The 15,602-nt window shown below is 41.6% G+C and overlaps 2 protein-coding genes across 3 annotated transcripts in view; both read right to left on the reverse strand.

Annotated features, from left to right (window-relative positions):
• b3gnt2a (UDP-GlcNAc:betaGal beta-1,3-N-acetylglucosaminyltransferase 2a) overlaps nt 1-7,996 on the reverse strand; it is a 9,865-nt gene extending 1,869 nt beyond the window's left edge. Inside the window, exons 1-2 of one of the 2 annotated variants that reach the window (XM_047803416.1) lie at nt 7,640-7,996; nt 1-1,240 (exon numbers count right to left, since the gene is read on the reverse strand). The exon at nt 1-1,240 is cut by the window's left edge and continues 1,869 nt beyond it. In XM_047803416.1, coding sequence (XP_047659372.1) covers nt 3-1,220 — 1,218 coding nt within the window. In that variant the 5' untranslated portion in view covers nt 1,221-1,240; nt 7,640-7,996 and the 3' untranslated portion in view covers nt 1-2. Of the gene's footprint in view, nt 1,241-2,692; nt 2,835-7,639 lie in introns of those variants that run through there. The other variant, XM_027178936.2, reaches the window with a different exon arrangement.
• Nucleotides 7,997-9,114: 1,118 nt separating this feature from the next.
• On the reverse strand, nt 9,115-14,517 carry commd1 (copper metabolism (Murr1) domain containing 1). The gene is made up of 3 exons (XM_027178921.2): nt 14,309-14,517; nt 12,868-13,155; nt 9,115-9,945 (listed from the first exon to the last, which is right to left on the reverse strand). Exons 1-3 carry the CDS (start codon nt 14,480-14,482, stop codon nt 9,838-9,840), a joined length of 570 nt encoding a protein of 189 aa, XP_027034722.2. The 5' UTR covers nt 14,483-14,517; the 3' UTR covers nt 9,115-9,837.
• Between the last annotated feature and the right edge of the window lie 1,085 nt (nt 14,518-15,602).

Raw genomic sequence — 15,602 nt, forward strand, 5'->3', positions numbered from 1 at the left:
TCTCATTTGCAGCTCAGCTTTGGGTCGCTAATCCAACTCCAGATTTGAATCATCTCCTGAGGACTCCTGGGATGCACCAGCATTAAGCTCTGGTACATACAGGCACTCTCTTTGTACTTTTCCTCTATGTTAAAAGTCCTAAATCCTTGGTGCTTCTCCGGGACCAGACCAAGCTTCTGCAGGCACATGCCGGTGTAGACGTCATCGATGGGAAAGAGAGAGACTTGCTGAGAGATGTTCCTCAACCGGATCCCCACGTCAGAAGAGAAAAGGAAGCCTCCACCGCCCGCATATGGTGGATAACCTCCAACAAAGAAACTCTCAGGGATGTAGTACTTTAGCTTCATGTCCCTGTGCGGCCCGGCACCACTGATCACGTCTCCGACAAATAAATCTCGTGCCTTTGAGTCCGAGAGTCCGTCGAGGAAATTCAGGATGTTTCGGGTGTTCACGAAAATGTCGTCATCACCCTTGAAGATGAACTGAGCCGAAGGGCAGCGCTCGGCCATCCAGTTAAGGAAAAGCACTTCCTTCAATGTGAGGTTGAAGAAGGTGTCACGAAAGTCCCACTGAAGCAAGTCATCATGTAAAGATGCCTCGTAATGAAGCATCCCTGAAACGTTTGGGAAGAAATCACTTTGTGGTGTCGTGCCCAGGAGGAAAACGGTGGCCACGCGGCGATTGCTCAGGATCCCGGCGCGTCCCCAGGACTCCCGGATAGCCTGTCGCCGATCAAAATGAGGGGTCATTGACTTCACAGCAAGCAGCAGGAAAGGCGTTTCAGAACACACACCTGGGGCATCTATTAGCATCGGGTAGGACTGGCATTTCATATACAGCAGGAAATCTTTGAAGCGCTGAGGCAGAGAACTGAAATCCTTAACCTGTGCGGTTACTGTAAAGTTCGGTTCGCAGTGATCTCTCTTGGCGGTGGAGTTCAAACGAGTGGAGGTCTGCATTGCCTCTGTGTGGTACACCGTGGTGGCATCAGCAGTGCTGGAACTGATTAATGGGTTGTTTTCGTATTCGAGAACCTGCTGCTTGCGGTTCCAATAGGCGTCGCTGTTTTCAGGGTTTTTCCAGAATTTCTCAGGTGGAATGATGGGCTTTGTGTCTTCCCAGTTGGAATAACTCCGTGACACCTCTATCAGAATGTAGATCAGGAAGTTGACCATCATCATCACTCCAAGGAGCTTGGTTTTATTCCAGCTGGCAGGCATCTTAGGTATACACTTTCCACCTGGGAAAAAAAAATGAAAAAAGATGTTATCACAAAGTCACCAAACTTTACACAGTCCAGCGCCTTGTGTCTCTCTCAGGTCACCTGAGCTCTGTAAAACATTCCATGACCTGAGATTCAGAGCAAATTGCAGAACAAATGGAGAGCCAAAGTGTGTGTCTTGATCTCTTAACAACTGTGCGGTGGTGGCCTGTTGTGTTGGCTCAAATGGTTAAGGCTCTGGGTTGTTGATCAGAAGAAGTTCAAGTCCTAGCCAATCTTGGGCCCTTGAGCAAGGCCCTTAACCCTCTCTGCTCCAGGGCCATGACCTTAACAATGACAATTTATTTATATAGCACAATTACTTACAACTTCTATCGACCAATGTGCTTTCCATTAGGTCATTAAAAACAGAAAAAACACACAACAAAACAAACAGAAAAATCATACAGGCAACCCATCAGCCATATGCTTTTGAAAATAAAAATGTCTTTAGCCTGGACTTAAAAATATTTAGAGAAGAGGCTTGTCTAATGGACAGTGGCAAGGCGTTCCAGAGCCTGGGGGCAGCAATACAAAAAGCACGATCTCCCCTGCACTTAAGCCTTGACTTTGGGGTAAACAATAGATCCTGGTTGGAAGACTGAAGGGATCTAGAGGGTTGATGCGCAACCGATAACTCACTGAGATGGGGGGGGGGGGGACCGTTCAAAGATTTATAAACGAGGAGCAAAATTTTAAAATCCAACTCTAAAACAAACAGGCAACCAGTGTATTGAGCGCAGAATAGGAGTAATATGCTCCCTCTTTTTTACCCCACACAACACTTTGAACAAGCTGCAAGCGGGATAAAGCCGTCTGGCTGATCACAAAATAAAGCGAGTTATAGTAGTCCTGCCTAGATGAAATAAAAACGTGAAAACATGACCTCATCTCCTAAGTTGAGATATGTGAAGAAAAGCCTTTCACTGTGCAGTAATATGTATGTGACACATAATAAAAGAAGACTTCCTCTTGCACTATGACATCATCAGCAGCATGTCGAAGATAAGGCAAGATAGCAGGCCGTTCTAAGAGGTGGCACTTCCTAAAAGTACAAAACTGCATTTGTGAGAAATCCTGGTGCAAAAATAATTAACCTCATTATGAATTTACTGTCGTGTGTCTGTCAGAGTCGGTTGTGACGAGACTTTAGGCATCTTTAGCATTAATAGCCATGGGATTATTGATTAATGACCGTAACACTGTACTTTTGAATCTGTACATTTTACAGCTCTGCAAAAGAAAGAACATTTTTGTTTTTATTGTTTTTTTCACTAATTTTTTCCCGCTACACCACCACACCCCAAAACTATAAGTAAAAAAAACATGATTCTGTTTCTCAGGACCACACAAACACCATCAGACCACAGAGAGAGATGAGAGATTTGACGTCATCAGAGGTTCGTTAGTGAAATTGCTGGCTTTACTCACAGCTGGAGCAGAAGCTGGAGAAGGAGCAGGGCGGCCCGATGCTGAGCTCCACGAGCGAGCCGGAGATTCTCCACTCGGACCCGAAGCGCTGGAGAGCGAGGTTGAGTTTGTGCCAGAACGGATATGGGACGACCGCCTGCATATCGACTGCTTTATTCCCGATCTCTCGTTCTTTTCTTACTTCTCTTTAAGCTCCACGTGTCTCACGCTGTTACCCAACACTTGCTCTGTAATAACCTAATCTGTCTCATGGCCTTGGTGCTGATATTTTGCAAGTCTCTTGGCTTTTTGTTTAACTTTTCTTTCTGTCTCCCTGTCTGTATCTCACAGCAGAGCGGTGTCATGTGTCCCTGATTCTTCCCACCTCATGATTTCAATTAAAGGTTTGTGTGTGAAACAGAGAAACAGAGGAAGCCATAAATATAACAGCCACAAACAATCACCTGCTTGACCTTGTATTTTCAGGGTAAACTCTACATTCTTCATCACGTTACAGAAATATTTAATGCCGATTTTCAGATTTTCTTTTCTTTTTTTTTTAAATATGGTGTTTGTTACATTTTCTTACCTGCTATTGGAACTTAAACCATCAGCTCTCTAAATCTGCTATTCTACATGTATCTGTAATGAAGCGTATCGTATTTCATTTGCTCAGTTTACTGCAATTTCATTCATTCATTTTCTTATCCGAACTACCTGGGTTCACGGACCCTAGACAGAGTGCCAACCCATAACAGGGCACACACACACTCTCATTCACTCACACACACACACTACGGACAATTTTCCAGAGACGCCAATCAACCTACCATGCATGTCTTTGGACCGGGGGAGGAAACCGGAGTACCCGGAGGAAACCCCCGAGGCACGGGGAGAACATGCAAACTCCACACACACAAGGCGGAGGCGGGAATCGAACCCCCGACCCTGTAGGTGTGAGGCGAACGTGCTAACCACTAAGCCACCATGCCCTCCTTACTGAAATATACGTTGTCTTGTGTTATTTGCTAACTCTGCTGCCGCGACAAAACATCTGGTTAAGCAGCCAGTGTCTGATCTAAAGTGAGTCAGGATTCTGTTGGCTTTCGGTGCGAAACGTGTGTTTGTCCCTCTGCTGATAATTTAACACGTAATTTTTGTTGTGATTGTAGATAAACAACTTCAAATTTCAGAGGCTGATCTCAGAGAGCGGAAACGGGTTTGATAGCAACATTTACTTTGAAAATATGAACATTCGTGTGGGAAAAAAAACAAACCATATATATATATATATATATATATATATATATATATATATATATATATATATATATATATGTATATATATACACACATACACATCACCCCTTAGTAAACTAGATAATAACACATAGTTATGACACGCTACAGATTCTAGAGTGTCTACATTCATACTAGCTTCCTATTAAGCATCGCTGTAGAGTGAGACGTGACAAAGGCGTTCAGTGCTGAACATGCACACAACACAACAACTCCATTTATTTCGCTCGTCGTGTAAAAAAAAAAGAAGAAGAAGAAGTGTCAAATACAAGTGTCTAACAAGTGATTATTTTGACTTTCAGACTCACGTCACCCTTATCTCTGGAGAAAAAGCTTCCTTCCTTATTCAGTGCTTTAAATAACACCCACAGAAAAGTGTCACGCACTGACAATGTTTTTTTTTCATGATGGTTACCCTTCACCTTTTGTTCCAAAAATGTTTTATCGACGTTGCATTCAAAACATCCCCAAAAAAAAAAAAAAAAGATAAAAATGACTGGAATTGGTGAAAGCGTAGGATTCTTCTTTGAAATCCCTACCAGTGAAGACACATGTCATGTAATGACTTTCTATGAGAGCTGTACTCATGTTCCACGTACATGAACGGAAAGGAGCTCGGTGCTATGTGTGTGTTATGGTGCTATGTGTGTGTTAACTTTATTCCAAAGTTTGCACGAAGTTTGAACACCTTGAGTTTCTCCTCCAAAGAGAGTTTGTGGGGAAAAAAACTGATGTGGCTTCTCAATCTGAGCTGCCGATGTGTTGTGGACGTTTATGAAAAATATCGGAGCAAAGTCGGTTTTAAATCTAGGGAACGTGTTGCTGTGTGTAATCACATAAAACATGGCTGTCACTGATGAGCTTCATGAACCAACAGAACGGTTTCTTCTAAAGCTTCTTCTAGAGGTCTTCACGGGTCCACTTAGATCCGAAAACCCGAGGTCTGACCCGAGACCCGAGCGGGTTCGGGTCTAAAAGTTTCACTTGTGCCTCGGACACGGGTCGGGTCTAACAATAGAGGCATCGGGTCTCGGGTAATTTAAAATGAATGTGTTTTTACCGAATGGACCCGAGAGGACCCGAACTACTGTATCTCGTGTGTGTGTGTGTGTGTGTGTGTGTGTGTGTGTGTGTGCATCGACTCGAGTCCTTTTCCAACCTCTCCTCTGTTTGCTAAGACCACTTGCGACATGTGGCTGGCGACGTGTGGCTGGCGGTAAGCTAATTCTGTTGAAACAGACCTGTCAATCAATTTTGACTCCACTCTGTAGCGGTTACTTTAGTGTAGAGTTATGCAACATTCGGGTCCGGTCGGGTAAAAAAAAAATGCCAACGGGTCGGGTCGGACTCGGGTCTAATTTTTTCGTATCAGGTCGGGTCTTTCTTAAAAAAAAAAAAAAAATTATGCACGTCGGCTTCTTCTTCTTCTTCTTCTTCACACTTTAATAAACCTTCAGTGCTGCTGTTATAATGTGCGATAATAACCTGACGCTGAGGCCGTTAATAAAATCATCCGTTAATGTCTTTTATCTGTGAGAAACAAGCTGTACCCTGTAGCTTTATACTTTGTACTGATTGAATTTATGGCTCTTTATCAGTGCTTTTTATTATCCATGAATTTAATTACTCGTATTTAACCATTTCACAGAGGTAGTTACTCATTTACTTCTCGTTTTCCATGATTATGCGATGACAGACATGTCATTTCATCAGTTAAGGTCAATGTTTGCTAAGTCATGATAAATACATCTGTTTCTTGTTCGCTCGTGATGTTTTGGCTGTCATTCGTGTTTCTTCTCTTGTGTCCCTAAGCATTATCTTTAAAAAATGGTCAACAAATAAGCTCACTACAGACTCACAGACTTCCTAAGACACATATGGAATCTTCCAACTCTCTGCTCTCGTAACAGACCAGACCTCCTGACCGTCCCGACCCGCTGATACCTACAAGCTCAACAGGAGATCATCAGAAGGCCAATTCTCCCTGAAGGCTGAGTTTCTCGTTATGGAGATAAGGGTTATTTTCTCTGATTATTCTTCAGGGATTGTTGTGCGATGATTACTGTGAAATTCGATATTTCAGGCACTCGGTTCACACTCGACTCCAACAGTAGCCACACTTTAGCAGGAACACCTGTTTATGCAGGCAAATATTTAATCAGCCACAATACAGTTGTTGGTGGTGCAAGCTGCTGGTCTCCTGGGATTTTCTCACACACACACACACACACACAGCGAAGATGAGCTACAACCTTCACCAACAGGAGATGATCCCATCCGGGTCTACTCCTGGATTACATCAATACCACCATAGACAGTGTTACTACTCAGAAACAGATCATCACATATGCAAATCAGAAGCCATGGATGAACAAGGATGTGCGCCTCCTGCTGAAGGCACGCACTACTGGCTTCAGATCAGGCGATGCACAGGCCTACAGCACATCCAGAGCTAACCTGAAGAGGGGCATCAGAGAGGCCAAGCACTGCTAGAAGCAAAAGATAGAGGAGCATTTTTCCAACTCTGACCCCTGACGCATGTGGCAAGGCATCCAGGCCATCAGTGATTACAAATCCTCCCACTCCACCCCCGCTGCCACTGATGTCCTCTTCTTGAATGAGCTTAATGACTTTTATGCTCATTTTGAGAGAGACAACAGAGAAACTGCCACCAAGCTCAAACCCACGGCCGACCACCCTCCAATAATACTCTCCTCCACTGATGTCTGCAACACGCTGAGCCGGATCAGCGTACACAAAGCCGCCGGACCAGACAACATCCCTGGATGCGTACTCAGGGCATATGCTGAGCAGCTCGCTGGGGTCTTTACTGACATCTCCATTGTCTAATAAAGGTAACAAATGTGAAAACTTTTCAAGCTGTATATGCGATTAAACAGTAAATCAGAGCAGGTGTAACAACTACAAATTCGCTCAGATGGATGTGTGTGAAGCAGCAGGCAAAAAAAATAAATAAAAAATCGGGTGACACTCGCTGTGGGAAAAACAAAAATACTGTCAGTTTGACAGACGAGTCAAACATCAACTATGACACACAGTTGAAACATTGTGATGCACCTTCAGTCAAGTCAAGTCAAGAAGACTTATTGTCATTTCAACCATATGTAGCTGTTGACTGTTAATCTCATATCAAATGTGATTTTCTCTCTCTCTTTATTTCTCTCTCTCTTTCTCTCTTTCCTTCTCTCTCTCTCTCTTTCTTTCTCTCTCCCTTTCTTTCTCTCTCTCTCTCTCTCCCTCTCTCTCTCATTCTCTCTTTCTTTCTCTCTCTCTCCCTTTCTTTCTCTCTCTCTCTCCCTCTCTCTCTCATTCTCTCTCCCTCTCTCTCTCTTTCTCTCTCTCGCTTTAACTCTCTTTCTCTCCTTCTCTCTCTCCCTTTCTCTCTCTCTCTCTCCCTTTCTTTCTCTCTCTCGCTTTCTCTCTCTCTCTCTCTCTCTCTCTCTCTCTCTCTCTCTCTCTCTCTCTGAGATCTATAATGAATAGAAGCCCCTACACTTAAGCATATCTCCAGATCCTCCACACACCCGTACCGCAGGTGTGTTTTCTACATTTCCCACCTGTCCTGAACAACAACACCACGACACTAAACCACACTGCACCTGGTTGTGTATTTTATTTACTGATTTTTAGTCCAAAACTTAGTCTTACCTCCTGTATTAAAGTGTCAAATCTCCTCCACAGAACATCTTCCTGACGCCTCCTTTGCTGTAATAATGGAGCGTAGTGACTCCAAACAGCTTAAACAATTTCCACCGCTCCCTTAATGATGCTGCTGCTGCTGCTGCTGCTGCTGCTGCTGATGATGATGATGATGATGATGATGAAATATGTATTATGATGGCTTGTAGTTTATCAGCTTAGAAGCTCCGACTTTAATCCACAGTGAAACCTGTTCAGTGATTAGCGGAAACAAATGAAACGCTATTAGTCATCTTAGGAGCTTCAGCGTTCCGCACGCGCGCACACACACACACACACACACACACACACACACACACACACACACACACACACACACACACACACACACACACACACACACACACACGCACACACGCACACACACGGGCTACCAGCCTGAGTGGGCGGGGCTTCCTTATTTATAGGCGGAAGTAAGAAATATAATGGAAATAAAGGTTTATATATATAAACTGTTGCAGTTGTGTAATTTTGTTTAAAAATGATGCCATTATGTCATTTAAAGCACTTCCCTGTCTTTATCCAGACACAACCAGATGTACTAATTACAACAAAGATTAAGTCACTCAATTCATATTAAATTGTGTACCTTGTTAAAGCTTTCCTTCGTTAGTTATGTGTGTATGTGTATATATTGTATGTGTGTGTGCGCGTGCGCGCGTTATTGTGACAGAATCTTATTCTATTTTTCTTTTAATGAACATGTTTTTAACGATCTAAAGAACTGATAATATATGAAACTATCAAACATTTGTTTTCCTAAAACAGGTTCAACTTCGATTGTTTAAGATAAACAAGTTTGTAGCTTGGATTTACACACTTCTCGTTTAGCTTCATCTTTGCTAGCTAGCATTTACTAGCTTATGTGAATTTTTATTATTACTATTATTGTTGTTGTTATTACTATTATTTGTAATATTGAAAACAGCATAAAACTACATCACTTCTCTTTCCTGCTTTTACCAGCTAGCTATAAGTTAGCAGGCGTCGATTAGCTTTTGTCTGGTTTTATAAATTAGCATAGAATTCTTTTGGTTTTGTTATCAATTAGCAAACTTTATTAAAACTTTTATCACACTTTTGGTGCTCTTCGAATCACACAAATTGTTCATTACATTCTTTCAAACAAGGATTGTTACAAAGGTTACCGTAATAAAATCGATTTCTTGTTGTAACAAATCTTGTTTTTGGATATTTATTTTCATTTTGTTTTTTATAAAACATATCAGAAAATAAAAGAAAGTAAATTGCTAATGCTCTAAAACAGCGTTTCATTTCATTAAACATCCAACAAGTTAAGCTTTGTTCATTTTTGTTGAGCGCTAGCTAGCCTTCTCGCTTGATGTCTTGTGTTGGATAAAACTAAATTTTAATTAATTGATTTTATTTAATAGTGTTCCTTTTTAATCATTATCTCACACAACATTATTTAACACTTTATTTACAGTTCATACACACTATCCGTCGCATCTTCTAACAAAACACCGGCTGATACAAACGTCACTGTAAAATGATGCTAAAAGTGATTTATTTCAATCTCAATATTTTGTAAATTCATTTATCAGTAAATGTCTATAATGTCTAATAAAAGTTCATAAAAACAGTTTGAACATAGTAGTAATCGTGTCCAGGATGATAAGAACCCCTTAAGACTTTTGTGTTACTGGAGCCTGAGTCCATTCATTGAGGCAACGTTACTTTTAAATATTTGATGGCATTTATGGTTTTGGAAGCTTTTGGCCTTTTGCTTGATTGTTCTCAGCATGCAGTGAAATAAATATTTTATATCACAGCAACTGCCTCCATTTTTTTTTTTTTTTAGATTTGACTAGACATCTAATAATAACAATAAAAAAAGCATTTTAATGGCTGTAAACTGACACTGTTAATGTAAAAAGCTGCCCAGAGAAACAAATGTGTCCACCGCAGACTGGCAAAGCGCTGTGGAGAAGGTGCAGCACTCGGCCTGTTACGAAATGTTCTTCGATGGGAAAATCTGACGACATACCAGATAAAACAATCTTGTAAAGAATGAAAGGCCATAAATAAATTTTTTGTTGTTTTTTTTTGACCAAATTTAGTACGAGATAATGACGCCGTAATCAGTGATGATTCATAACAAGTTCATAAACACACACATTCTCTCTCTAGCTGTGATGCACAATGCTGTCGATGCTTTCTTGAATTTCTGCCATCTTCTTTAGAACCTGGTTAATCCTCACTTCATCAAACTCCAAGCACACCAACTCCAAGTCCTGTAAGAGAGAGAAAGAGAAAGAGAGAGAGATAGAGAGAGAGAGAGATTGAGATTAATGATTACATTGTTTAACCCGACACAGGCTCTTTACATAAAACAAGCAGGTGTGCAAATGTTCCTGATATTCTGGTCTATACATTTATTATAGGTTTATATTAAAGCTTGTAAACTATCCTCTCCACTATATATATAGGACTTCTAATTTTTTTATTTCTAAATGAACTTTTAATTTTTAAATTAACTTTTTTAACTCATTATGTTATGTTACTCGTGACAGTCGTCATATTCTATTTTTTTTTCCAGGCTCTTCAGTAGCGTCTAAGCTGTTGGTTTTAAGCCGGACACCTCGGTACAATTCTTCTTTCGTGAGAAAGCTGCGAAATTCAGAGGTGTGAACTGCACAATGTTCTTTGCATAATCTGAATGTAAAAACAGAAAGTAGTCAGTGAGCGTGTCTTTAGAAGAAAACAGAAGTGCATTTGCATTCTGAAATGTGCAGTCTGTGTGTGCGTGATCTCAAGCTCATTGTTCTAAGAGACACAGGGGGAAACAATGGAATCAGATTTTAATCCAGATGGCTACTAATGCTGCTAATGCATCCGAGTTTCCTGTAACAGCTCCATCAGCATCACAGAGGACAAAAACACTAATGGATGAAAAGTGATAGACACATCTTTATCGTGACTAAAATGCAGCTATGACTCACTTCAACTATGAGGAGTGTTTTATTAAAGCGTTCACCTGAAACTTTCTGAAAGGTGTGCAACGTGCTAATAAAACATGTTCCACAACATTAATGTAACTCCAACTTTGGACGAAAAGTATGTTACTCATACAATTAGTAATATAATATCGTTAAAAAGTTGATTTATTTCACTAATTCCGTTCAGAAAGGGAAACTTGTATATTATATTCATTCATTATATTACACACAGACTTGTATATTATTATATTATATTATATTATGTCTCTTCTTTTATACGGTACTGTGCAAAAGTTTTAGGCAGTCATGAGAAAATGCTGTAAACAAAGAATGCTTTCAAAAATGGAAGTGTTAAACATTTATTTTCACAAAATAAACAAAATGCAGTGAATGAACAAAAGAGAAATCTAAATCAAGTCAGTATTTGGTGTGACCAGCATTTGCCTTCAAAACAGCAGCAATTCTTCTAGCTACACCTGCATACAAGTTGAAGGCTTTCTTACATCCTTCTGTCTCTTCATGTAATCCCAGACACACTGGATGATGTTGAGATCAGGGCTCTGTGGGGGTCGTGTTATCGCTTCATGCTGGTTTGAAGGCAAAAGCTAGTAACACCAAATATTGATTCGATTTAGATTTTCTTTTATTTGCTCACTTTGCATTTTGTAAATTGACAGAAATAAACACTTATTATTTATATTTCTGAAAGCATTCTTTGTTTATGGCATTTTTTCAAACCTGCACATTACCGTATATTTGCATTTCCTTCTCATTGCTGCTGTAACAAAGAAACCTACCAATCAACCTACCATGCATGTCTTTGGACCGGGGGAGGAAACCGGAGTACCCGGAGGAAACCCCTGAGGCACGGGGAGAACATGCAAACTCCACACACACAAGGCGGAGGCGGGAATCGAACCCCCAACCCTGGAGGTGTGAGGCGAACGTGCTAACCACTAAGCCACCGTGCCCCCCCTCATTATTTATTATTTAATTTATTATTAAATAAATAATAAAAGCTAAACTTGTTCAACTCCACCTTCTCAGCCATGAGACAAAACTACCCTTAACGCTTAGGCTCTTCTCTTTAGTTTGCAAAAAACATTTAACACCCTGAAACTAGACCAGTAAAAGTGAGTATTTAATAAGTAGATCAAACACAGGATATATGTATGAGTAAGCTAAGTCTGTGGTTAAAGTGAAGAGAAGAGGAAGTTCTGGTAGCGTGTTGAGCAAACCGAGCTAGACACCGAGGTACTAGTGAAGTTTGGTAGCCCGTGAGGAGGTCATTTCCTCACATGGGTTCTCTTACCACTTATCTTCTCTTTCCCACCATCAGATACAACAGCTTCTGATCAGAACTCAGCATGCCTGGCAGAAATATGACAGCAAAACTGAACAGCTGATCATCAGGTGATTCATCCCCAGGTCATGATCTTGCTATATCCCTGGACAACGATCTGATCACCCCTTCAACCTAACCCTAGCTCACAACCTTGGGGTAACCATGGGCAATCATCTGTCCTTTTCCTCTCATGTTGCTAACATGACTCGCTCATGTCACTTTCTTCTCTATAACATTAGAAGGATTCGGCCATTTTTGTCCACACAGGCTGCTCAGGTACTTGTTCAGTCTCTTGTCATTTCTAGACTGGATTACTGCAATGCACTGCTGCAGGTCTACCTATGAACACAATGCGTCCTCTGCAAATGATCCAAAATGCAGCTGCACTGCTTATTTAAAAAAAATATATATATATATATATCATTTGCAGAGGACGCATTGTGACAGCGTCTAAATCAGAAAGTGTGAACATGAGACAAGAAATTAAAGAACAGATGTCCCCCCCCCCCCCCAAAAAGTCTCCTTCGTCTGATTAACTCGGTTATCTGCTTTAAGGCCATTTATTTTAGTCTTCAACAGTTATTGTAATCATTAGCATTCATATGCAGCTATGTATAATGAAAAACCAAAACAAAGTGTGCTTCATAACACGTTTCACGTTAATCACCGTTTTTATCATCAATTAGTTAGAGCTCTAAAATAACGAATGTTGGAGCAGTAACTCCGCTTTGCGTTGGCTGCGGCATCCCAAACTCATTGTCGATTATTTTCCCTCTAAAATACAGGAATCGACTTAAAATGATTCCTCACGTGACACTGAGGTCTGACGTTTCTCTGTCAAAAAAAAGGAAAATAGCATCTCTGTCCCTCACCTGGCCGTTTCTCCCGAGCTCGAGCTCTACCAGAGCTACGGGGCTGTTGGATGTCTGCCCCCTACTGGTAGAGGTCTGCAGGTCCACCCTCCAGCTCAAACCCCTCAGCGCAGGCTCCCAGCGGCTCTGTGCCAGCAGGCTCTCTCGCACCCGGGCTCGGTGTCCTTTCCAGAAACGTGCCAGAGCTGCCGCCTGCTCGGTGGACGTACCGCCTCCTCCGTGCTTACGTGTCTGTGCGGTCAGAAACGCCTCCAGCTGGGTCTGGTCCATATCTGCTACGGCCACAGACTGAGCACAAGACAGAAGGAAGATGATCAAGAAGGGGAGCTTTTTTTTTTATTATTATATACTTTACTCCTGCTTTTTAGATGCATTAGGGGCAAAAAAGATGTGAGCCATTATTTTAACAGTAATAGTAGTAACAATAAAATTTATATTTACAACATTTGGCAGATGTCCTTATCAAGAGCGATTTACATTCTCTCATTTTATACAACTGAGCAATCAATGTTAAGGGCCTTGCTCAGGGGCCCAACAGTGGCAGCTTAGTGGAGCTGGGATTGAACTCACAACCTTCCGATTGATAGTCCAACACCTTAACCACTTGGCTACCACATGCGTCAATGTGGCCCACAATTCCATGCCGAGACCCACAGTGGGATCAAAGGAAACACTGCCATCTAGAGGCTAATGCTTGAAGCAAAACATTTTAGAGCAGCAATAACTGTTTTTTATGACTACATTGCCTTGATGTGCCTGTAACTGTCAGTCAACTGGAAAGTGAATTATTTGCACAAACAGCATGAAACACTGACACCTCACAGCTCCAGGGTTGCATGTTGGGTCCTAAACAGATTTGTTTTCCTGGGTTCTCCGGTTTCCCCCGAAAAACAATGCAGAATTTGGCTACACAGTGTGTGTGAATGAGTGTTTGGTGTGCAGTGATTAACTGGTGCCTGAATAGTGTGTCTATTCCCACCTCAGTATCAGTATGCCCCAGTATCCCCAATGCTCCCAGTGTCCACAGTGTTCCCAGTATCCCCAATGTTCCCAGTGTCCACAGTTTCCACCGTGTTCCCAGTATCCCACATTTCCCAGTATCCCCAATGTTCCCAGTATCCCCAGTGTTCCCAGTATCCACAGTTTCCCCAGTGTCCACAGTTTCCCCAATGTTTCCAGTATCCCACATGTTCCCAGTATACCCAGTGTTCCCAATATACCCAGTGTCCCCAGTACCACCCTAACCAGAATCAAGTACTTTTTGTAGATGTATGAATGAATGAATATATTTAGAGTAAATGAATTGCATAAAGCATAAAAGCTGTGTGTTTGAGATCTGCTGCGTTAATTATTCTGTATGATGTCCGAATAGTTTTGTCGTGTGTTTAGGAGACTTGATGATTGTGGCTAAATCCGTTAGCTTCCATCCTGCAGTTTATACCTTTAACAAACCCCTCATCTTGTCGTACAGCGCCCGGAACTCCTCATGAGGGACATCAGGATAGAGCTCATCCTTCAGCAGCTCCTCAGTCATCTCCGAGTTCCCGTAATAAACTCGTTGCGCGATTCCGTTTAACAAACCGCTCAGCGCTTTCACAGCCTCGGCGTCCGCCATGTTGGCTGGTGACTGGAGAGTCACGTGACAACAAGATCACGTGAACGGGACGTGTTCGTGATGTGATTGGACAAGACCACGTGGCTTTGATTTTGTGCTTGTTAATTCTTCACTCCTTATTTATTATTGATTAGTTTATCACTGACTTCTTTCTTTCGTTCTTTCGTTCTTTACTTACTTACTTACTTACTTACTTACTTACTTACTTACTTACTTATTTTTATCTATCTATCTATCTATCTATCTATCTATCTATCTATCTATCTATCTATCTATCTATCTATCTGTCTGTCTGTCTGTCTGTCTGTCTGTCTGTCTATCTATCTATCTGTCTGTCTATCTGTCTGTCTATCTATCTTAGGGTTGCCACCTTCAATACAGAAAAATAAGGGCCGCCTGCCGCAGCGGGGGCCACACCCCTCGGGGCCACAATGACCCCTGTCCCGATGGCATGCCAGTGGTGGTATATCATAAGTTAAAACATGTATTCATAAAAACATTAAGATCGATACCAATGGACATTATAATAAGATGTCTGCTATTGAAATCAGTGTGAACAGACTCAGTCTCTCACTATCACAACTTAAGTGGTCATATCGAATACACAGCTATGACAATAATAAATATACGCCAACAAAGTGTGACTGAGAACACAAACAATAAGCTTTTGGAGGAACTTGTGAGATGTGAACCATATTTTATTAACTTATTATTTCAAAGATCTTCCCTGAACATCATGAACATAATAACATCAGTGGATGTACTGTATGAACTCGACGCGGCGGGGGGGGGGGGGGGGGGTAATCTGGAGATGACATCGTTTCATATGGATTCTCTGTCACTCTGACTCTGTCAGAAGAACCAGCGAGACGGCGTCCCGCCCTCCTCTGACTCTGATTGGCCGTGATTCAAGGCCCGTAACCCTAAAACAAACCAATCAGACCAACGATGGCAATGAGTATTACCCAATCAGGGGCAGAATAGGACGCGTCACCACACAATGCGGGTGGGGTGATTTGCATGGATGCTGTATAATGTCGACCCACAGTATGTAAAATACGGGACAAATCGCGTCATTTTGTCTGTAAATACGGGCGAAATATCTATGTAAAATATCTTA

This window comes from Tachysurus fulvidraco, chromosome 18, assembly GCF_022655615.1.
Source record: "Tachysurus fulvidraco isolate hzauxx_2018 chromosome 18, HZAU_PFXX_2.0, whole genome shotgun sequence".
NCBI lineage: Eukaryota > Metazoa > Chordata > Actinopteri > Siluriformes > Bagridae > Tachysurus > Tachysurus fulvidraco.

Excerpts from the sequence above, each read along its gene's own strand:
- commd1 (XM_027178921.2), bottom strand. The coding sequence starts at position 14,482 with ATGGCGGACGCCGAGGCTGTGAAAGCGCTGAGCGGTTTGTTAAACGGA. Across the intron at positions 13,156-14,308 it reads AGATGAGGGGTTTGTTAAAG|TCTGTGGCCGTAGCAGATAT; the intron begins GTATAAACTGCA and ends TCTTGTGCTCAG. Across the intron at positions 9,946-12,867 it reads AGCTCGGGAGAAACGGCCAG|GACTTGGAGTTGGTGTGCTT; the intron begins GTGAGGGACAGA and ends TCTCTCTTACAG.